At 38.7% G+C, this 23,624-nt stretch overlaps 1 protein-coding gene across 1 annotated transcript in view; it reads right to left on the bottom strand.

Annotated features, from left to right (window-relative positions):
- Dnajc1 (DnaJ heat shock protein family (Hsp40) member C1) overlaps positions 1–23,624 on the bottom strand; it is a 183,139-nt gene that overhangs the window by 44,792 nt on the left and 114,723 nt on the right. The window contains exon 8 of the mRNA XM_055593862.1: positions 17,682–17,845. Coding sequence (XP_055449837.1) covers positions 17,682–17,845 — 164 coding nt within the window. The remainder of the gene's footprint in view (positions 1–17,681; positions 17,846–23,624) is intronic.

Here is a 23,624-nt window from a genome sequence, read left to right as displayed (position 1 = left end):
ACACACACACACACACACACACACACACACACACACACACACACACAAACACACACAAACACACTCATTTCATTAGTTCTTTTCCTCTAGAGAACCCTGACTAATTAGATGGATGAATGCCAATTTGCTTATACTTGTTCATAATGTAAAAGTCTTCATAATTTAAGTTTTTAACATAAAAAGTAAGAAATGCATATGATTCCAATAAATAGATCTTACTGGCCTTCATATTTAAACACTGTGTAAAACGGAGGAAAATGTATTAAAGGATTAAGCAAGCTATTCCATGTGCAGCAAATCACAGTGCCTGTTAGAGATGATTAGAACAATCTTAAACTTCCTCCGTCTGTCATGTATCTGTTTTTGTACATTATGAAGTCATCTATCCCCAGGTTCATGTACTGAGAAAATGTTTGATAACTGAGGGGCTTTTCAAAAGTGACTGGATTATGAGGGTTCTGAAACTTTACCAAGAGATTAATCCATTTATGGATTTAAATTTTGAACAGACTGCTGGGAAGTGACAGACCTGTGCAAACCTGAGGAAGTGTGTCTCTGAAGAGGTTCTTAGCTGCCATAAGTAAACAGCTTTCTCTGTCATACCCTTCCTCTGTGATGTTTCCCTGGAGCCATGAACCTAACAGCATTGTAGTCAGCAGACCATGTATCAAAACACTGGCTAGGATAAGCTCTTGGAAATGGAGCCTCCTTTGTATACACACCAAAGTGGGTAACTGGAATGTGTACTCATCTCCCATTTAGTTTTTACTTAAAAAAAATAATTTAATGTAACACACCTTTAATCCCAGTGTAGTTATTATACTCATATCTAATAGGACAGACTTTGAGCCAAAATTAGGACAAAAGAAGGCACCCACATACTCATAAAGGTTCTGTTTACCAAGAAGTTGTGACTATAGATAAGATAGTTGGTGGGAGCATTTGCTGCCCCTATGCTTTAAGTTGCCATATATGCCAAGGTCTGAGCATAGCTAGGCCACGGCTGGACTGAAGTGTAGGCTACTGACAGACCACTCAGCTTGAGATGCCAGAGGGACAGCAAGATCTAAAGTCAGAAATGAAGAGAGACGCAAAAACAGATACATGAAAACAGAAGCAAATCAAATAAGGAAACAAAGTTATGACCAGCATCATATAACAGAAATGGGTACAAAATCAGTATAAAATAATGTAAAAGTTATAATGGATGTGAGTCTGATATTTTAGAAAGGAAGAAATGAGGGTATAGTTCAGTGGAAGAATGTTTGTCTAGCTTATACAAGGCCTTGAATCCTATTCCTGGCATTTCATTTAAAAATAAATAAAAATTTAAAAGGACTAAAAATAAAAGGAGGTAAAGGGGAAGAAGAGGAGGAAAAATGAAGTAAAAAGGAAAATAAAGTTAGAGGAAGATTTCAAAAAAAAGGAACATTTTTTCAAGTAAAGATTTTTTTTTTTTAATTCGAGCTGAGCTGGGCATAGTGGTGCACACCTTTAATCCCAGCACTTAGGAGGCAGAGGCAGCAGGACCTTTGTGAGTTTCAGCACAGCCAGAGCTACATAGTGAGACCCTGTCTTGAAAAACAAAAAAATAAAAATTAAAGCTGAGAGTACTTGTCTGCCACATGCGAGCCACACAGTTATAATTTGGAATCAATTAAAGAAAAATGAAAGGTAACCATTAATAGTAGTTGAAGCTGCAGCGGGGATGAGAAGGTGACTGGGGAGGTATGGCTGCAGCAGCTCTCACAGCCTTACTGAGGAGAGGCCAACACATGGCTCTGCTCCCAGGTAAGGCACTGAATGCAGATCAGAGAAATCATTCTAGCCTAGTGAACTGGCGAGTGTCTCGGGACTACGTGCTGTAGCACGCCTGACTCAAAGCTCACCCAGAGGTGATGACTCACAAAAGCTGTATCCTTATAGCTCCCTGCCTACCTTGTATGCTGCTCTATCCAAATTCCTTTTCTTCCATATTTTTTTACTGCCTTCTAAATTACAGCTTTTAGTCTTTTAAGTTCAGCGTCCTGAGTCTTTAGTGGTTTTTTTGTTTTGTTTTGTTTGTTTTTAAGCTTCCTTTATCTTAAATGTCTTCTCTTTCTTTCAGGGGGGAATGGGGAATGTTTTGTTCCAGGGAAGATACCCTACCATAGCATAGAATCCTGGCACTGTCTGCTTTTTGTTGTTAGAGAAGGGCCTTGAACTTCTGCTCCTCCTGCCTCTATTTCCTTTGTGCTACTGTGCCTGGTTCTATGCAGTGTTGGGATAGAACTCCAAGCTTTGTTCTCTGGTGGCATTTTAATATTTGTACCCACGGGGACATGAATGTCAGGGCTATGGCACATTCTCCTCATGAATGGTGCTTTCAAAGACTGTGGGGCCTTAGTTTTTCAGTTTTCAGTCTGCACAGCCACGGTCAGTGACCTATCAGAGCTACAGCAATCCCTTCTTATTGACCAGGTGGTCCCACTGCCACATGGGGAAGCCAAGCTAGGTATCTAGTCATGCTGGAAATACTCTGTTCATTTATTGTATTACTCCTGGTTTGATAAAAGAACAGAATTGGTAGAGTGCATCTATACAAAAGGGAACTATTAGAGTGCATTATACACTGTGGTCCAACTAGTCCAACTGTGGCTGTCTGTCCACCAATGGGAAGTCTGAGAATCCAGCAGTTGACAGTCCATGAGGCTGGGTGTCTCCACTGGTCTTCAGTAGATGCTGGAATCCTGAAGTAGGCTCTCATGTTGGTGAAGGAATGACATGAGAACACGGGCATGCAGACAAAGAGCAAGAGCTTCCTTCTATGTCTATATAAAAATTGGCTGTCAGGTAGCCCAAATTTAAGTCCAATCTTCCCATCTCAGAAGATCTAAATTAAAGGTGGGTCTTCCCACTACCAATGATTTAATTAAGAAAAAATATCTCAAAAACCCAGCCAGTTGGGGTTTAGTTAATTCCAGATGTAGTCAAGTTGACAACCAAAATAGATAGCTATCACCCTTAGGGAATAGCAAATGTCTGGGACAAGGGACAATCAATTAAGGGATGGCCACTAAGTGATTTACTAAGCTTTAGCCTCTCCACTTTTCAGTCTTGTTCCTGGCAAAACTGACTACAAAAGACCTCTTCCATAGTCTTATAGAATCTCCCTGGCCATTGTGCCCTCCACTCTCTTCACCTACCATTGCAGCCTTTGTGCCTCATTGCATAAATTCTGAGTTTGTGTCAGAGAATCCCTGTAGTGGAAGTTCTGGTGTCTTTAAAAACTCAGTTATATTGTGAACATGTATTTTTGTTTTAATCCCAGGTGTGGGATATGGGTCTGACTCAGATTGTTCATAGCAGCAAATTATTTCCCTTGTGCGAGCTCTGAGAGAGGCTCTTTGCCAGCTCAGAGATTTTAGTTCTGAGGCCTCTGGAGAGGGAATAAATGCCAGAGCCCAGAAAGAGGATGGGGAACTCTGAAGAAGATGAAGGCTGCTGGTGCCCTTCCCTGCTGCTCCTGGTTGCTATTGATGCAGTTTGAGAAGAAACTGGAAACATCCTGAAATGAAGATTATACTTGCCCCAAGGAGCTACCTCCCTAAACAGCAGGAAGAAGCTGAAGAGAACTACGTCTTCTCCCCACCAATCTTCTTTCTCCCTACCTGGTGTTGGAAGGGATTTGGGTAGAGAAGTGGGGTAGAGGCATAATAAATGTAAATAAAACAGTTAAAAAAGTATGTCAACAAGTCCCCCAAGCCATGACTATATCATATCACTCTGATTTACCAGCCAATTCCAGGGTATCCATTGGAACCCTGAATTATGATCAGTGTTGTCTCATCTCCAGAGGAACTGAGTCTTTAACAATAGGTCCTTTTTATGATAGTCTTCTGATTGTAGCACTCTTGAGAGTTTGCTGTGTGGCCTAATTAATTTTTCTCTAAAGCCAGTTTGTACAGAAGGTGTTACTTTTTGGTTTGTTCTATGCCTTTAGCATAATGTTACCTCCTTTGTATATAAAGTGAGGCTGTCCTCATAATATGCATTAGGAAATATTCTCTCTTTTCTAGAAAAATTTGTGGAATTTCATCAGTTTCTTCTCATGTAAGCTTTGCTAGTTTCTATTTTTAAGGGGTATGACAATTTTATCTAAGTTGTTGAGAAATACTAGTGTATTTCTCATGTCTTTGTATCATTTCGATTATCTATAGAATCTTTGTTGGTAGCACCCCTTTGATTTCTGATATTGGTGACTTATATTTTCTCTCTTTTAGTCAAGCTCTCTAGGAGTATAATGTATTGATCTTTAAAGATTAGCTTTTGGGGGGTCCAAGATGGCGGTGACCATGCATGTATAGCATCTAAGGGGCAGAAGATTAGAGACTGAGAAACTGGTGAGTAAACAGGAGCTGGATCCAAAACACCGACTTTGGTGCTTCTCAGACCAGAGGGGACATCCAGGGAGTTGGGGAACTATCAGATCCAGGCCTGCTGTGGCCATCTCCTGGGGCCAGGAGCCATGAACTGTGATACTCTGCTTGTGGAGAGCTGCTTGTTTCCATTCTAGTCTTCACCTGGAGACAGGGATAGGCAGGATGTTTTGCCAAGTTCATTTCCTTTTGTTTGTATGAGGATCACATAGACAAGTGGTCACGGTAAAGAAGTTTGACTTCTCGAACACCTTCATTTTATCGAGGTGCTTTGCTCTGACTATAAAAAGGGATTGTGGAATAAACTGGTGTGACAGTTTCTACTGGCAGCCCTCTCAAACAGATCCCATGTGTACTGTGTTGTTTTGTTTTGTTTTTTCCTTCAATCCTTACTCCCCACTCAAGAACTGTTGGACTCTGCTGGTGGGCCCAGCACCTACCCTTTCTACATATGCAAGAAAGTGCAGACCCCTAGGTCCAGGGGCCTTCCACTCTAGCAGCCAGACATCAGATCCCTCCTGCTCCTCTGAGGGCAGCATGTAGACTTCAGGCACAGCATCCCAACCTACAAACCACAGTTCTGCTGGTCTCTATGTGGAGACGAGGTGGGCAATAAAATCATATGGCTCCCGGATCCAAGCATCTGGACCCAGAACACTGACTTTGAGGCTTCCAGGACCAGAAGAGGACATCAAGGGAGTTGAAGATAATTGAATCCTGGCCCCTCCCCCTACCATGACTATCTCTGGGTCCAGAAGATCCCCCTGCCCTTTCCGCAAACTCAAGAGAAGGCAAACCCCACATCCAGGGACCCTCTGCTTCAGCAGCCTGACATGTATCCCTCCCACTCTCCTGACAGCATCTGGATTCCTGGGACAGGATCCCAACCTCCAAACTATGGTTCTACTGCTCTTCTTGTGGAGACCAGGTGAACAATAAAAATATAGGGATCCTGGGTCCAAGATGGCAGAGCCAAGACTAGTCTGAGTCCCAGGAGAACAATGTATGGTAGTCTTATAAGCCTCAGCCCAGCTATCTTCTGAGGCACTGGCAACCCCAAGATTGCCACCTGCGGGAGAAGACACTGACATCCTCTCCCTACCCCGGCAGCTTAGGCACCCACACTCGACATCATCTCCCTACCCCAGCAGCTTAGGTACTCATGCTCCTACCATGCGGCAAGCGACCTGACATTCGCCCATGCCCTGCCCTTCAAAGAATCTGCACCTGCACCCTGCCTTCTGAAACACACACGCCAGCATGGCTGCATCCAAAAGGCCAACGCCCATTCCTTTTCCCCTGGACCTTTCTCATCATACTGAAGACTACTCCAGCCACCAGAGATGGGCAGATCCAGTCTCAGGGGCAGGTTCAAGGAACAAACATACATGGCTATGGAAAACTAAATGGCCAAAGGCCACCATAAGAACAAAATCTGATGGCTCCATCAGAACCTCCCTCCCAAAACAAAACAATGAATATTGTAATGCAACTGAAACACAAGAAAATGACCTTAAATCTAGGATTATGCAGTTAATAGAGGCATATAAAGAGGAAACAAGACTCTCAAAGAAATACCATGAGATTCCATTGTATACCCATCAGAATGGCCAAGATAAAAAACTCAAGTGACATAGTGGGATCTTGAGGAAGCACTATTCCTAATTGTCTGAGAAAGCACCAGATTGACTTCCAAAGTGGTTGTACCAGTTTACATCCCCACCTGCAATGGAGAAGGGTTCCCCTTTCTCCACATCCTCTCCCACATGTGTTGTCTCTTGAGTTTTTGATCTTAGCCATTCTGAAGGGTGTAAGGTAAAATCTCAGGGTCATTTTGGTTTGCATTTCCCTGATGGCTAAGGACGTTGAGCATTTCTTTAAGTGTTTTTCTGTCATTCTATATTCCTCTACAGAGAATTCTCCGTTTAGCTCCTTACCCCATTTTTAAATTGGATTACTTGATTTGTTGCCTTTTAACTTCTTGATCTTTATATATTCTGGATATTAGTCCTCTGTCAGATATAGGGTTGGTGAAGATCCTTTCCCAGTCTGTAGGTTGTCATTTTGTTCTGATGACAGTGTCCTTTGCTTTACAGAAGCTTTTCAGTTTCATGAGGTCCCATTTATTGATTGTTGCTCTTAGAGCCTGTGCTGTTAGTGTTCTGTTCAGGAAGTTGTCTCCTGTGCCAAAGAGTTCAAGGCTCTTCCCCACTTATTCTTCTAACCAATTTAGTGTGTCTGGTTTTATATACCCAAAATATACTCAAGTACACAAGGACATTTGTTCAACCATGTTTGGAGCAGGTTTATTCTTAATAGCCAGAACCTGGAAACAACCCAGATGTCCCTCAATGGAGGGATACAAAAATTGTGGTACATTTACACAATGGAATACTGCTTAGCAATTACAAACAAGGAAATCATGAAATGTACAGGCAAATGGTGGGATCTAGAAAAGATCATCCTGAGTGAAGTATCCCAGAAGCAGAAAGACACACATGGTATATACTCACTTATAAGTAGATACTAGACCTGAAAGATAGGATAAACATACTAAAATCTGTACACCTAAAGAAGCTAAACAAGAAAGAGGACCTGGGGTAAGATAATCAATCCTCACTTAGATAGAAAAATTGGGGGGGGGGCGACTGGAGAGATGGCTCAGTGGTTAAGAACACTGCCTGCTCTTCCAGGTTTGAAGGACCTGGAAGAACCCAGAGGACCCAGGTTCAATTACCAGCACCCACATGACAGCTCACAACTGTCTGTAATTCCAAGGGAGCTGACACCTTCACACTAATGCACATAAAATAAAGTTAAACAAAATAAAAAAAATATAAAAAAAAGACAATGGGATGGGCACTGGAAGTAGGAGAAAACAAGAAACAGGACAGGAGCCTACCACAGAGGGCCTCTGAAAGACTCTACCTAGCAGTGTATCAAAGCAGATGCTGAGACTCATAACCAAACCTTGCTCAGAGTGCAGAGAATCATATAAAAGAAGAGGGAATTAGTAAGATCTGGAGAGGACGGGAGCTCCACAAGGACAAAATATATCAGGGCACAGGGGTCCTCTATGAGACTGTTTTTCCAACCAAGGACCATGTTTGGATATAATCTAGAGCCCCTGCTCAGACGTAGCCCATGGCAGGTCAGCATTCAAGTGGGCTCCCTAGTAAGGGAAACAGGGACTATTTCTGACATGAACTCAGTGGCTGGCTCTTTGACCTCCCCTTGATCCCCAGAGGGAGGAGCAGCCTTGCTAGGCCACACAGGAAGACAATGCAGCCAGTCCTGATGAGACCTGATAAGCTAGGGTCAGATGGAAGGGGAGGAGGACCTCCTCTATCAATGGACTTAGAGAGGGGCAGGGAGGAGATGAGAGACAGAGGGTGGGATTGGGAGGGAATGAGGGAAGGGACTACAGCTGAGATGCAAAGTAAATAAACTGTAATTAATATAAAAAATAAAAACTAAAAAAGAAACCCAAGTGACAACACATGCTGATAAGAATATGGAAAAAGCGGAACACTCCTCTATTGCTGGTAGGAGTGCAAACTTGTACAACCACTTTGGAAATCAATCTGGCACTTTCTCAGAAAGCTGAGAATAGCCATACCTCAAGATCCAGCTATACCACTCCTGGGCATACACCCAAAAAATGCTCTATCATACAACAAGAACATTTGCTCAACTATGTTTATAGCAGCTTTATTTGTAATAGCCAGAATCTAGAAACAACCTAAATGTACCTCAACCGAAGAATGGACAAAGTACATTTACACAATGGAATACTACTCAGTCATTAAAAATAAGGAAATTATGAAATCTGCAGGCAAATGGATGGGACCAGAAAAGATCATCCTGAGTGAGGTGACAGAAACTCAGAAAGACATACATGGTATATACTCACTTATAAGCAGATTTTAGTTATATAGTACAGGATAGATATACTACAATGCACAGTCCCCAAGAAGATAAGTCCAATGGGCATCTTAGGCTTCATGTCGGCCCACTAGTTAAGGGAATGGGGGCTAACTTTGATAATTTTATACATATATGTACATAAGTGTCTTATCATACTGACCTGCAAGTCTCCTTCTCATTCTTCCTAGCCACTCAACACATTCCTCTTTTACCTTCTTTGTCTTTTGTTTCCATAACCCACTGAGTATAATTTGTGCTGCCTCTCCATAGCTATGGATTGCCAATAGCTCCTCAGCTAGGAGTGGGGCTTCATGATCACTTCCCTATTCACTTGAAATTACTGCCTAGCTTGATCTTATACAGGTCCTGTGGAAAAAAAGCATAGCTATTATGAATTCATGAGTGCAGTGATTATATCATATCCAGAAGACAGCATTTCACAGCACTCCTCCCTCTCGTCCAGCATTTGCATTCTTTCTGATCATCATCCCTTAGCCTTGTGGTGGTACTGATATAAATGTGTTACTTAGAGCTGGACACTCTATTCTTGGCACTTTAACCAGCTGAGGCTTTACACTGGCTGCTGCCCACTACAATAGGAAGCTTCTTGGACCAAAGTTAAAAGCAGTGTTAACCTATGGATATGAACAGTTATTCAGACGGCAGTTTGACATGTCTGTTTAGGTTTCTCCCCTAAGTCCTATGACCTCCCTAGCCATGAGATTTGAGCAGGTTCACAGTACCAGGCATGAATTCCTTCCTCTCTAGAGACCTCGAGTCTAATCTGATAGAAAATAGCTGGTTAAGCCTCAAAGCCATCATGTTAGTACTGCACCTGTGAACACACCATGCCTGCAGTGAGCAGGACAGCATGTAGGACCCACTGCCTCAATGATGTCTTTTCTCTCCTCAAATCCTAAAGGGCACTTTGAGCACTACAAAGGTTTCCAGGGCAACTCCAGCTGATTTCTTTCTATGTCCAAACCTTCTCATTCCGGTGGGCAGTCAGACTATGGCAATAGGCTGTGTTGTTTGGGAGAGCCCTGGGGCTTCGCTGACCAGTAACCCACAGGGAGGTATCCCATATCTATCACTGAGCTTCTCATGTATTAACCCATATTTCCCAGTGGAGTACTGTTTATCCCTGCACATTCCATCTGCTCAAGCTCCTTTTTCATTTGTTTGTCTGCTTGTTTAATTAGCTTACAAAGTAACAAGTTTCCATAAGATCATTCATACATCTTGCGTTTGGTTAACTTAGCCACCAAACGCTTCTCTACCCCCGTCACACTCCCTTCCCTCTTAAGCCTTTAAGTCCCAGTAAACACTGCCTTTCCTAACACACTTTCCCTACTATTCCCTTGCCCTTCTAAGCTGCTTCTCTCAGCTATCATGGGTCCCTTCCTGCTTTCTGGCATCTACAGACATTCCAAAATAAACACATATACCTAAGAATTTGAAGCAAGGATCACATATGAGAGGGAAGAATATAGATGTTCACCTTTCTGGGTCTGCATTACCTCAATATGTTATTTTACCCTCCTACTCATTTTCCTATACATTTTGTAATTTCACTTTTCTCTACAGCTGAATAAAATTATATTGTGCATATGTACCACATTTTCCTTATCCATTCATTAGTTGATAGAAATCTAAAGTGATTCCATTTCCTAGCCATTGTCAGTAGAGCAGCATTGAACATGGAGGTGCAAGTATCTCTGTAGCAGGATATGAAGTCCTTTGCTATATTGCTAAGTCTTATGGTAGTCCTATCTTTAACTTTCTCAGAAGCCTTCACATTGACTTCTGTGGAGGCTGCCAATTTAAACTCCCACTAACAACGGATAAGAAAGTCCCTTTTCTCCATCTTCACCAGTATTTGTTTTCTTGATAGCCATTCTGAGAGCAGTGATGTGAAATCTCAAGGTATTGTTAATCTGCTAGGGTTCATCTTTGACTTTACATCTCATAGCCTTTATTTCATGAAGTTGAGTGCAACTGTGTTTAGGGTATATATGCTTAGATTAATGATGTCCTTTTAATGAATATTTCTCTCCGTCAGCATGATGTGGAGTCTTTTAATTTAAATTTCTTTAATGGCTAATGATGTAGAGCACTGTTTAAATGTTTATTAGCTGTTTGTACTTCTTCTTTTTCAGAGATCTCTTTTAGTAGCATAAGGTATTTTTAAATTGGATTGTTTTCTTGAATTTCTTGAGTTTTTTTGTATATTCTAAATAATAATCCTGTCGGATATATCACAGACAGAGGTTTTCTCCCACTCAGTACCATGCCTCTTCACTGAATTGAGTTTCCTTAATTTCATGAGATCCCAACTGTCAAATATTGGACTTATTTCCTGAGCAATTGTCCTTATCTATACAGATATCTTAAAGTAACTCTCTACCTTTTTTCTAGCAGATTTAAAGTTTCAAGTCTTATCTTGATATCCTCGATCCATTTGGAGTTGTCTTTTATGTAGTATTGGAGATAAGAATGTTGTTTTATAGCTTCTATGTAAAGACAGCCAATATTCCCTACACCATTTGTCAAAGATGCTGCTTTTTTCCAATGTGCATTTTTTTCTGTCTTGCCAAAAATTAGGTGATACAAGGCAGCTGGGTGGCCTTGTATCTGTGTGGGTCTTCAATTCTGTTCTATTGATCTGCATGTCTGCTTTATGATAGGACCATGCTGTTTTTTATTACTGTGGCTCTGTGGTATAGCATGAAATAAGATATAGTGATAATTCTAACAATATTCCTTTTGCTTAAGACTACTTTGGCTCTCTGGGCTTTTACACTTCTGTATGAATTTTACGATATTTTTCACTATTTAGTGTATCACTGGAATTTTTGTTGCGATTTCATGAGTCTATCTAAGTATTACTGTTGATAGGATGGACATTTTCTCATATTAATGAGCACAAGAAGTCTTTCTATCTTCTTTCTTTAATGCTTTAAGGTCTCCATTGGAGAGATCTTTCACATCATTGGTTAGGTTAATTCACAGGTTTTGTTTTTGTTATTCTCCTTACTGTTTTTTTGAGACTATGGTAAATAGAATTGTTTCCATGATTTATAGCTAAAAATGCCTACATGAAGAAATCTCAAATAAATACTCTATTGATACACTTTAAGGCCAAGTAGAAACAAGAACAAGCCAAATGGCTATCAGTAGATGGAAATAAATCATTGAGAGCAGAAATTAATTTAAAAACAAAACAAACAAAAAAGACTTGGCTCTTTGAAAACACAAACAAGATTGGCAAACCCTGAAACAAACTTATCAAAAGAAATACAAAGGACAATATTAGTAAAATTAGAGTTGGAAAGAGAACAAATATCAATGAAACTCATAAAACCAGTCAGGTGTGGTGGCACTTGCCTGTAATTCCAGTACTCTAGTAGGCAGAGGTCGGAGGAACTCTATAAATTCAAGCCAGCCTGGTCTACAAAGTGAACACAGGAAAACCAAGGCTACACAGAGAAACCTTGTCTTGAAAAAAACAAAAAATTTCATAAAACCATTATGTCTTACCTTTAAAAAACATATATTCTACTAAATTGAAAAAAATCTAAAAGAGATGGATTGTTTTGGGATGGATATGACCAAGACGATATAAACAAACATCTTTAATAAATAGTAAGATGACAGTAATAAGCCTCCCAACAACAAAAACAACAACACGAAAAACAAACAAACAAAAAAACTCAGTCCCAGAGAGATTTACTGGTGTGTTACACCAGACCGTCAAAGAATACCAGCACTTCTCAAATTATTACCCTAAAAAGCAATGTAAAACAAAACAACATTATAAAATCTTATAAAGGGGATACCAAAACCTGGTAAAGACACAAAAAAGAAAAATTATAAGCCAGTTTCTCTGATCAGCACAGCTGTAAAATAACTTGCAAAGTAATTTCAAGAACACATCAAAAAGATTATTCACCATGATCAAGCTGTACTCCAGAAATAGAGGGATGGTTAAATATATGCAAATCAATGTTATAACTTATACAGATAAACTTAAGAATGGAAAACACACAGCTATCTGGATAGATGCACAGAAGATATTGGGCAAAAACTCAACAGACCTTCATTTTAGAAGTACCAAAGAAATGTGAAATAGAAGAAATATATCTCAATATAATAAGGGCTATATATTATTCTTAAATTTTTTCTTTGATTTCTTTAAACAACACCCTGATGGATCTACACTGTGAGTGGATCCTTAATCTGACTTTCTGTATGTTCTAGAATTTCTCTGCTGTTGACTTATGGTCTTTTTCTTTTGTGACCAGATAAAATACAAGGAATTATTTCAGCTTTTCTATATTTGTCGAGAATTGCCTTGTGTCCTAGTACATGATATATTTTAGGGAAAGTTCCATGGGCTGCTTAAAAAAAAAAAAAAAGTATGCTCTGCAGTGTTTGGATAGAACGTCCTACAGATGCTTCAAGTCCATCTGATCTATTTAATTTAATTTATATATTTATTTGCTTACTTTTGTTGGGAAGACCAGTCAATTGTTAAGTAATATAATTCTTGAGAGTAGGGTATTGAAGTAACCCATTTTTGCTGTGCTAGAGGTAATCTGTAACTTTACATCAATATAGGTTCTATGAAATTGAACATACCTGTATTTGGAACATACATGATTAGAATCATATTGTCCTCTTGAGTGACAGTCAGTTCCTTCAATTAGTATGAAGTACCCATCTATCTCCTTTCTCACTAGTTTTAATTGAAGACTTATTTTCCCAAATATCAAAACCTGAGTTTTTCCTAGGCCCATGGCCTGAAATACTTTTTACCTCTTCCATCCTTTCTCCTTAAAGTTCTGTTGGTCCTGTGTACTGTGGTACACTCTGTGGAGGCAGCAAATGGATGATGGTTTATGCTTTTTTATCCAGTCTACTAATCTGTGCCTTTTGATTTGAGCATTCAGACCATTAATATTGACTTGTTATTGAAAGCTGTTGGTTGATGTTTATCATTTTGTTGATTTCATAGTATACGGTTTTCTTCCTCTTTCTCTCTTGTTTAATAATTATTTTTAGTGTTGCTTATACTTTGCTCTCACCTATGGATGTATTTTTTTTTTTCTCTCCCGTGTTCACAAATTCATTTGGTCAAAAATTTTTACTGTTATAAGATTTTGTTTTTCTTTTTTTGTTGTTTTTTGTTTCTTAAGGTAGTTAGGTCATTGGATTGAAAACTTCCATCTTATCTAGGGATTAATGCTATAAATTTCCTCTGAGCACTCCTTTTACTTCACATTTTTTACTTACTGTTATTTCAATTATGTATTAACTACACAGCCTACACATTTAATTATTTTTTGCTTTCATTCAGATTAAAACACTCTAATTTCCTGTATTGGTTGTTAAGATTTACTTATGTTGAATATGTGAGTAGCGTGCCTGCATGTATGTAGGCACATCGTGAATATGCAATGTCCACAGCAGTCAGAGGAAGGGGTTGGGGCTGTAGGCAGTTGTGAAATGCCATGTAGGTGCTGAGAGCCAAGCCCGAGTCCTGTGAAAGAGTAACACATGCTCTTAAACACTGAGCCAACTCTCCACACCCTTGATTTCGAGGATTTTCCAAGATTCTCTCTGATTTTCCTTTATGTTTACTTATACTTTTATCATTAAAGTATTATCGCTTTTAGAAATTTCAACAGGTATTCCTGCTACTTTGGAGTTTGAACCTATAACCATAGTGCTTTTCTTCCTGTTTCTCCCTAATGTTTTAATGAATTACTGTTTCTCCTATTTTCTTGTGGCTTGATTAATTTAAAATATTTCATTTTCCTAGGAACTTGGTGTACTTATATACGTTTCTCCTCCTTTTAAAGGATAGTACAGAATAATCAGTGTGCATGTTGACTCATTAACACCTTGTATTTGTCTCTTTGCTATTTCCCAGACAATAAATACAACAGTCTTAAACTTTTTGTTTCACCTATCTGCCTTTTATGTTACAGACTAATTGTTGCATTGAAAAGTTCTTATGGGTATCTGTGTATCCAGTCTGTCATCTCTGTGACAAAATGCCTGACATAAACAGCTTAAGGAAAGATTTATGTTGGTTTGAGTTTCAGTGCATGTGACCTGGGCCCCTTCCTTTGGGCTTCTGGCAAGGCAGTGTCTCAAGATGGACTTTATTTTATAAATAGAACCATTGTCTATAAACTGAGATTAAACATTTCTTCCATTGTTTCAAGGGTTGTTCTTTTCTTACTAGAATTTTCATCTGTGGTTTCTGTGTTTGAACTTAAGCATATAAAGATATGCATAGCAAACTCCCAGTAAGTATTTTAATTGTTAAATTAATCAAACACCCAAGTAATTTATCATGCTGAGTTCTGTTGACAGAGCATAATGGGAACTGGAAATAAACAGCTGGGTTGAAAGACCTAGACTTGAGTTTTGACACCACAACTTATTACCTATATAATAGGGCTTAAACTGTCCTAGCATTTAACAGCTAACAAGAATGAAAGGACCTGCCTTTTCTACTTTAGAAAAAAGAGAATTTAGGGTCAAATATTTTATTGGAGCTGGAAATGTGACCCAGTTGTTAGAATCCTTGTCTAGTGTGTCCAAAACCCTGGTTCAATCCCAACACCACAGAAAAAGATGATGGTGTATGACAGTAGTCTCCACCAGGACTTGGGAGTTGGAAGCAGAAGGATCATTAAGTTCAAGGTCATTTTCATCTCCATTGCTAGTTTGGGGCCAGCCTGGGATGTATGAAACCTGAGCTCAGAAAGAGAAGACAAGAAAACTACTGTCTTATTTGTGATTCTCCTGTTGTTTTTGTTTTGTTTTGATCCTTTTAGTTTTTGAGACAGGGTTTCTCTGTGTACTCCTGGCTGTCCTGGAACTCACTCTATAGACCAAGCTAGCCTTGACTCTAGTGTAATGATGATAAATAATATTCTAGACAAGTAGAACCCTCAAGCCAGAAAGTGTAGTTACACTCATATCTACTAGGACAGACTTTAAGCTAAAATTAGAAGAAACAAAAGAAAGCAATATTATTATATTATTATATATTATATTATAAAAAGGTATTATATGATATTAAAAAATAAAGGTAATGCTCATCAAGAAGCTATGATGATTATAGACATATATACACCCAATTATATAAAAATCTACTAGACAAAAAAGAGAAACAGCTGAAGGACCCTACCCAGCAGGATATTGAAGCAGATACTGAGACTCATAGCCAGACTACAGGCAGAGTGCAGGGAATCTTATGAAAGAAGGGGAATATAGAAAGACCTGGAGGGGATAGCAGCTCCACAAGGAGACCAACAGAGCAAGAATACCTGGGCCCAGGGGGCTTTTCTGAGACTGACACTCCAAGCACCATGCATGAAGATAACCCAGAACCCCTGCACAGATGTAGCTCATGGCAGCTCAGTATCCAAGGGGGGTTCCCTAGTAAGGGGAGCAGGGGCTGTCTCTGATATGAACTTAGTGGTTGGCTCTTTGATCACCTCCCCCTGAGGGGGGAGCAGCCTTATGAGGCCACAGAGGAAGACAATGCAGCTAGTCCTGATGAGACCTGATAGACTAGGATCAGATGGAAGGGGAGGTGGACCTCCCTTATCAGTGGACTGAGGAAGGGGCATATGAGGAGAAAAAGGAGGGTAGGTGGGATTAGGAGGGAATGAGGTAGGGGCAACAGCTGGGATACAAAGTGAATAAATTGTAATAATCAAAAAAGTAAAAAAAAAACAACAACAACAAACAAACAAACAAACAAAAACTTTCAAAAGAGAGAGAAGAGAAACAGACCAAAGCAATAGTGGAAGACTTTACTTTCATCAGTGACCATTCATACCAAAAAATGAGCAAAACAAACAAACAAACACCAAAGAAAACAACAACTAAGAGACATCAACTATATTACACTACAGATGAAAGTGAACTTTATAAACACCTACAAAATATTCTGTCCCAACTCCAAGTATATACATTCTTCATCAGCACATGGTACTTTTTCAAAAAAGTACATACTGTAGATCAAAAAGCAAATCTTAACAATTTTTAAAAATGGAAATAATTTATTTTATCTTATATCATAATGGAACTAAGCTAAAAATCAATAGCAAAAGAACTACAGAAATTAGACAAACACAGGGAGCTTAAGCAATATACTCTGAATGAAAGTGGGTCAATTGAAGAATCAGGAGAAATTTTAAAACTCCTACAATTAAATAAAAATTGAAATAATGTATGAGAACCTGCCAGATACAGGAAATGTATTACAGTAGAACAAGCTAGTGATGTGTCTCAAATAGAATAAAATAAAACTAGTGAAAGGGGGAAAAAAGATCAGAGGTGAACTCAATGAAATAGACATTAAAATAATAGAAAGGATCAATGAAACAAACAAAAAATAAAACTAACAAACTTATCCAAACTAAAGAGAAAAGAGAAACTCCAAAACAGTAAGGTTGGGGAGAAACCAGAGATGTCACAGTATCACCGAAAACCACAGGGTCATTAAGAGACATTATGCAAAGTTATATCCCAACAAAATAGAAGATCTAGGAGAACTAAGACAAATTTCAGGACAGATATGACCTTCTAAAATTTAAAGCAAGAATATTTAAGCAACCCACTTGAACAGACAAGTATCATACATTGAGACTGAACAATAATGAGGTCTCCTAAAAGAAAACAATCAAGCTTGATGGATTTAGTGCTGAGTTTTCGTACTTTTCTAGAAAAACAAGTATCAGAACTCCTGCAATGATCCCATAAAATAAAAAGGTGAAGGAAGGGTTCCAAACATTCTACAAAATAAAATCCTCTCACAAGACAAAGGACAACTTGTGGGAATTGGTTCTTTCCTTCTATCATGTGGGTTCCAAAGGTTGAACCTGAGTCATCAGGCTTGGTGGCAAGTGCCTTTACCATCTGAAGTCTCTTCTTGGCCAGGGTTCTAGTCCTTTATCCTAGCAATAGTTAACAGGTGCATTCTATAATAGCTCACTGAACTGTGCAACAATACTGAATGTACTTTATGGTTTTTTTCATGAAACAGTTAAAATCAGTTTAAACATTTACTTACAACCAGAGAAATGGTGCTAATGTACAATCCCAGAATGTGGAAATAAACGCAAAAGATGACAGGGCTTAGGCTACCGTGGACAATACAGTTAGGCCAACTTTTATAAGAACAACAAGCACATAAACCAGTCACCAATCACCCAAAGGGTGAGGCCATAGATCAATGGTAATGCTTGCCTGGGCTCTGAATTTGATATCCGTTCAGCTCCTCAAATCGGTTTTTAAAAGTTTAATTACCTGCTTTTTCTGTGTTCTGTTCCTGTTTTCCAGCCAATCATCCATTTGCTCCTCAATTTCTTCAATAGAAGTTCCATGATCATAAGACTGAACATATGCATTTTCTAAAGGTGTATACACAGGAAATTCTGGTTTTGGTTTTTTAACTTTAACTTTCTTCTGTTCTAAAAAAGCATATTTAAAAGAACAGATTTGTTCAGAAAAAAGAAATTTAAAAATATTCTAACATTGTATTCATAGACTATATCTTTGAAGAACAAATAAACAGTTATTTTATCAAGACAGAATTGCTTTGCTGTAAATAGCTATATGTTCTATTGTACACTAATCATCACATTTTTTAAAAACAAACTCAGATGCTGCCAATGTGATTATGACATACTCACACTATCAGTTTGTACATACCTTTGTTTTTCAAAGTACCTTTTATTAAAACATTTCATTTGGCACAATAGAGAGAGCTCTAATTTAGTGTTTTAACTTTTTTAAAGATGAATTTTTTTATCCATGTGTATATGTATATGTGGATGTGTGACACAAATATACATGTGCCCACAGAGGCCAGGAGAGGATGTCAGATGCCGCAAAGCTGGATTAAAAGAACCTGGCCAGCCAGCTGGTGACTTGTCCAACTTGGGTGCTGGGAATTAAAGGTTGGATCCTCTGGAAGAGCAGGAAGCACTTTTAACTACTGGGCCATGTCTACAGGCCTTGGTTTCTTAATTATACCCCTATTGCACATTACCTATGTAGTTTTAAACAAGTAACTATTAGAGTGTCAATTTTCACATTTGCAAAAAAAGTGTTTCTCAATAAATACTATATTTTTATGTTCTTGATATTTTAGAAAGAAAATCTAATCTGGGAGTATAAGTTAATTGTTCTCTAAAAATATTTTCAAGGCTTTCACAGTGCTACATACTTTCAATCCCATTATTAAGGAGGCAGAGGCATGCAGATCTCTGTGAGTTCAAGGGAAGTAGGGTCTACCTAGTGAGCTCAGAAAGAGCTACACAAACACAAGTCTCAAAAACAAAAAAAAAAATCCCAACAATGCACTATCTATGGTAGTGGTTGCAGAGTTCACCAAGCAACATTATAGCTATCTCAGTTTGTACCTGCACACCCTTGATACTCCTACAATGGCAAAACTGCCTCACCTGTCTTCAAACAATGCCCAGCATGGAATGGACAGTGTTCATTTGTTCTCTTACAGAACTTCATTCTCATTAGTAACAACTCTGAGAAGCTGCTTCTTTTTCACCAGCAAACTCTCCCAGCCCTCAACCACATTTTTACTACCTGATACTTATGTGTGCATGTGGATATTATACTGACAGTATGATAAAATCATCAAATATGTAGAAGAAAACAGACAATCCATAATAAATCTTTCAATTCAGAGGGAAAATGATTTAATAATGGATGCCACCAAGACTGAATGTTCATTTGAAAGAAAACCAGACACATTCTAAATATATACAAAAATAAATTCCATCTGAAAAAGAGAATAGATTTAAAAGAAATGAAATTCTAAAAAATCTTATAAAAATTAACTTAAAAATCACAAATGCTATATAAAGAGGAAATCCTAATTTGCATCACAATCCCAAATTCCATAAAAAATACAAAGACAAAATAAACATCCAGAGACAACACATTTTTTTTACAATTTATTTCTTTTTTTATTAATTACAGTTTATTCACTTTGTTATCCCACCTGGAACCCCCTCCCTCATCCCCTCCCAATCCCACCCTTCCTCCCTCTTCTCCACCCATGCCTCTCCCCCAATCCACTGATAGGGGAGGTCCACCTCCCCTTCCATCTGACCCTAGCCTATCAGGTCTCATCAGAACTGTCTGCATTGTCTTCCTCTGTGGCCTGGTAAGGCTGTACCCCCATAAGGGGAGGGTGATCAAAGAACAGGCCACTGAGTTCAGGTTCCGAGACAGTCCCTGTTCCCATTACTTAGGAAGCCCACTGGAGATTGAGCTGCCATGGGCTATATCTGTGCAGGGGTTCTAGATTATCCTATGAATGGTCTTAGGTTGGAGTATCAATCTCAGAAAGGACCCCTGTGTCCAGATTTTTTGGTTCTGTTAGTCTCCTTGTGGAGCTCCTGTCCCCTCCAGGTCTTTCTGTCTTCTCTTTCTTTCATAAGATTCCCTGCACTCTGCCCAAAGTTTGGTATGAGTCTCAACATCTGCTTTGATTTGATACCCTGCAGGGGAGAGTCTTTCAGAGGCCCTCTGTGGTAGGCTCCAAGACAACACATTTTGAAAGAGTGTCTGCAATTCAGAGGGCAAAAAGAAAATTGATACAGAGATTATAGAGAGACTGGTTGTATAAACAAGAAGATAGGCAGTCCCACAAAATAATGTAAGTGATGGTCATAAGCAGGCAATCCAAGTGAATAAATCTGTAAGGCCAGGAAACAAGAAAAGCCTGTATTTTCAGGTTAAAGAAATGGAAATTTAAGTAATACCATGTATGAGTTAAGAGCTATCATGTGGGTATAAATTTTAAATATATATATATATATATATATATATATATATATTTCAGGCAGAAGAAAGGCTCTTCTTAAACTGGGAGGGTCAGGGAGAAATGCAAATTATTCTGTTAAAACCTGTGGAGAAGTAGTCTTAGAAGATCTATTTTCTGAGCATAATAGAATTTGAATGTTATTAAAGGCATGCAAATACATGTGTATGTGCTTTGATGTGTGTGAAAGAGGTTATTTACTGTTTTTATAGAGATAGCAGTTAGCAGTAGAAGCCTTATAAGAGAGATGACTACATAATTATTGATGAGTCATCTACATAGAGAAATAGTAACTTATCACTGAAGGGGAGCTGCAGTAATCATTTCTTAGGTTTTCAATGAGTTTAAGTAGCAAAAAAAAATATATCAGAAAAGGATATGACTCCATATTTTAAAGTAGAATCATTCTATATATCCTTATGTTTATACAAGTCTACACACAAATATTATATAAGGTTGGATATTATATAATATGAATAACACATGAAGGCATATTGGGGACAAGATGGAGAAGGAGTTCAGCAAAAAACAGCTTAAAAAATACATGCAACACCACAACAAAAAACAAGTAATATATATGTATGTATATATGTGTATATATAAATGAATGTGTATTTACAAATCCTATAGTAAAGCTATAGAGATAAACATAAAATATAAAAGACTGTACAACATCGATCTATTTGTAAATTCAGGTTTCTAAAACTAATAAACAACAGCCTAGTAAATATTCATTACATTCTGTACTTTTAAAATAATTTATAAGTTATCTGCACCATCCAACATTTTGTACTTGGCAAATCTTATAAAGAAAAAAGCATTGAGTTGGTATTTTGATGGGAATTGCATTGAATCTGTAGATTGCTTTTGGCAGGATGGCCATTTTCACAATGTTAATCCTACCAATCCATGAGCACGGGAGATCTTTCCATCTTCTGAGATCTTCTTCAATTTCTTTCTTCAAAGACTTGAAGTTTTTCTCAAATAGGTCTTTCACTTGCTTGGTTAGAGTCACACCAAGGTACTTTATGTTATTAGTGGCTATTGTGAAGGGTGTTGTTTCCCTAATTTTTTTCTCAGCTTTTTTGTCTTTGGTATACAAGAGGGCTTCTGATTTTTTTGAGTTGATTTTGTATCCTGCCACTTTGCTGAAGGTGTTTATCAGCTGAAGAAGTTCTACCTAGCAGTGTTTCAAAGCAGACACTAAGACTCATAACCAAACCCTCAGCAGAGTGCAGGGAATCATATGAAAGAAGGGAAGTTAGTATGATATGGAAAGGATAGGAGCTCTACAAGGACCAAATATATCTGGGCACAGGGTCTTTTCTGAGACTGACACTCAACCAAGGACCATCTATGGATATAACCTAGAACTTCTGCTCGGATGTGGCCTGTGGTAGCTCAGTAACCAAGTAGTTTTCCAAAGTAAGGGGAACACGGACTATTTCTAACAGGATCTCAAGGGCAGGCTGTTTGACCCCCCCCCCCCCCAGGGGAGGAGCAGTCTGTTAGGCCACAGAGGAGGACTTTGCAGCCAGCCCTGAAGATACCTGATAAAACAGGGTCAGATGAAAGGGGAGGAGGTCCTCCCCTATCAGTGGACTTGGAAAGGGGCAGGGAGGAGACCAGGGAGGGAGTGTGGGGTTGGGGAGGGAATGAGGGAGCGGGATACAGCTGGGACACAGAGTTAACAAAATGTAACTAAAAAGAAAAAAAAAAAAAAAGAAAAAAGAAAAAAGCAAGTATTTTCAAAAGTAAATGTCTAGCAAACATGCATAAGCAACCCAAAGATTTGTACATGGCAAGTGTTTTCAGTATCCCTCCAATAACCTACATAATAAGAATAGGTACATGCAAAAGAATTTTGGATATAATAACATCAAGTTTACTTCACCCCAAAAAACAAATCCAAGATCTTTCTTTTTAGCAGCATAGTGAGGTTTATTAAGAAAAATTATTAGTTAAATAAAAATATATAGTATCTTGATGTTGCTTGTGAGAATAGTACTGAAGTTTTCATTAAATTTGATTGTAGGGCTGGAGTAGTGTCTCAGCAGTTAAAGCAATTGCTTTTCTAAAGGACTTGAGTCTGAGTCCCAGAATACGTGTGGGGCCTCAAAGCCGCCTGTACCTCCAGCTCCAGGAGCAATCCACACTTCTGGTCTCTGTGGGCACCTGTACCTGTGCAGACCCACTTACAAACATACACATACACACTATTAAAAATAATGAAATATTTTAAGAGTATCTAAAAATTTGCAAGCTACCAAAAGTGAAATGTGGACACTAACCCAGGCACAACACATTTGACCTACAATCTGTCATGCCTGCAAAATATACTATGGCAATGGTGAGACAGAACTTCTAGGAATAGCCAATCAATGTCTGATTTAACTTAAGGTCTATTCCACAAGAAGGAACCTGTACCTGACACTGCTTGGGTGACCAAGAACCAGAGAACCAGAGACGAGATAACTCAGATAGCTAGTTACCCTAGGTACATGAACAACTAACACAAGTGGTAGAGGAGGAGGAGGAGGAAAAGGAAGAAGAAGAAGAGAAGGAGAAGGAAAAGGAGAAGGGGAAGGAGAAAATAAATGACTCTTAATGATATTCTGCTATATTTACACTTATGTGCCTTATCCCAGAAGCTGATGGGAACAGATGAATAGACACACAGCCAGACATTATGTGGAAATAGTCTAAATGGGAGGTCTCCATCAAGGGGGTAGCCCTCCCCTCAGAGCTCTTGGAATTCTGCCGAAGATGAGGTGGAAATTTTTTTAAGAGTCAGAGGGTACGAAGGACACTGGGAGAACACGACCCTCTGAATCAACTAAGCAAGGCACATACGAACTCAGAGACTGAAGCAACAAGCACAGGCCTACAGGGGTCTGCACCAGGTCCTCTGTGTGTATGTTATAGCTTTCAGCCTAGTATTTCTATAGACTCCTGACTGTAAGGATGAGTGGGTCTTTGGCTTTTGTGCCTGCTCTTGGGACTCTTCCTTTTGTTGGGTTGCCACATCCAACTTGAGTATGAAAAATTTTACTTCATCTTATTTTATTTTGACATGTTTGGTTGCTTTCTCTATGATATGTTCTTTTCTAATGAGAGACAGAAAGGGAGTGGATCTGGAATGGAGGGCAGGGAAGAACGAACTGGAAAGAGTGAAGGGAGGAGAAACTATAATCGGGATATATTACAGGAGAAAAAGCAAAGTAAAATTAAACTCAATCAACAAACCAAACAAAAACTCAAAAAACAAACAGTAAACAAACCAAAAAATGAGTTTTTTATGATTATATATATTATAAAAACAACTATTTCTCTTCATTTACTATATGAATGAAGAAGAAAAATTTTCTTTTTCAAAAGAAAAATTTATTCAGTAAGAT

The sequence above is a fragment of the Psammomys obesus genome, unplaced genomic scaffold (assembly GCF_907164565.1).
Source record: "Psammomys obesus unplaced genomic scaffold, mPsaObe1.curated_primary_1811, whole genome shotgun sequence".
In the NCBI taxonomy this organism is placed as follows: Eukaryota; Metazoa; Chordata; class Mammalia; order Rodentia; family Muridae; genus Psammomys; species Psammomys obesus.
This window is presented reverse-complemented; position numbering and strand designations above follow the sequence as displayed.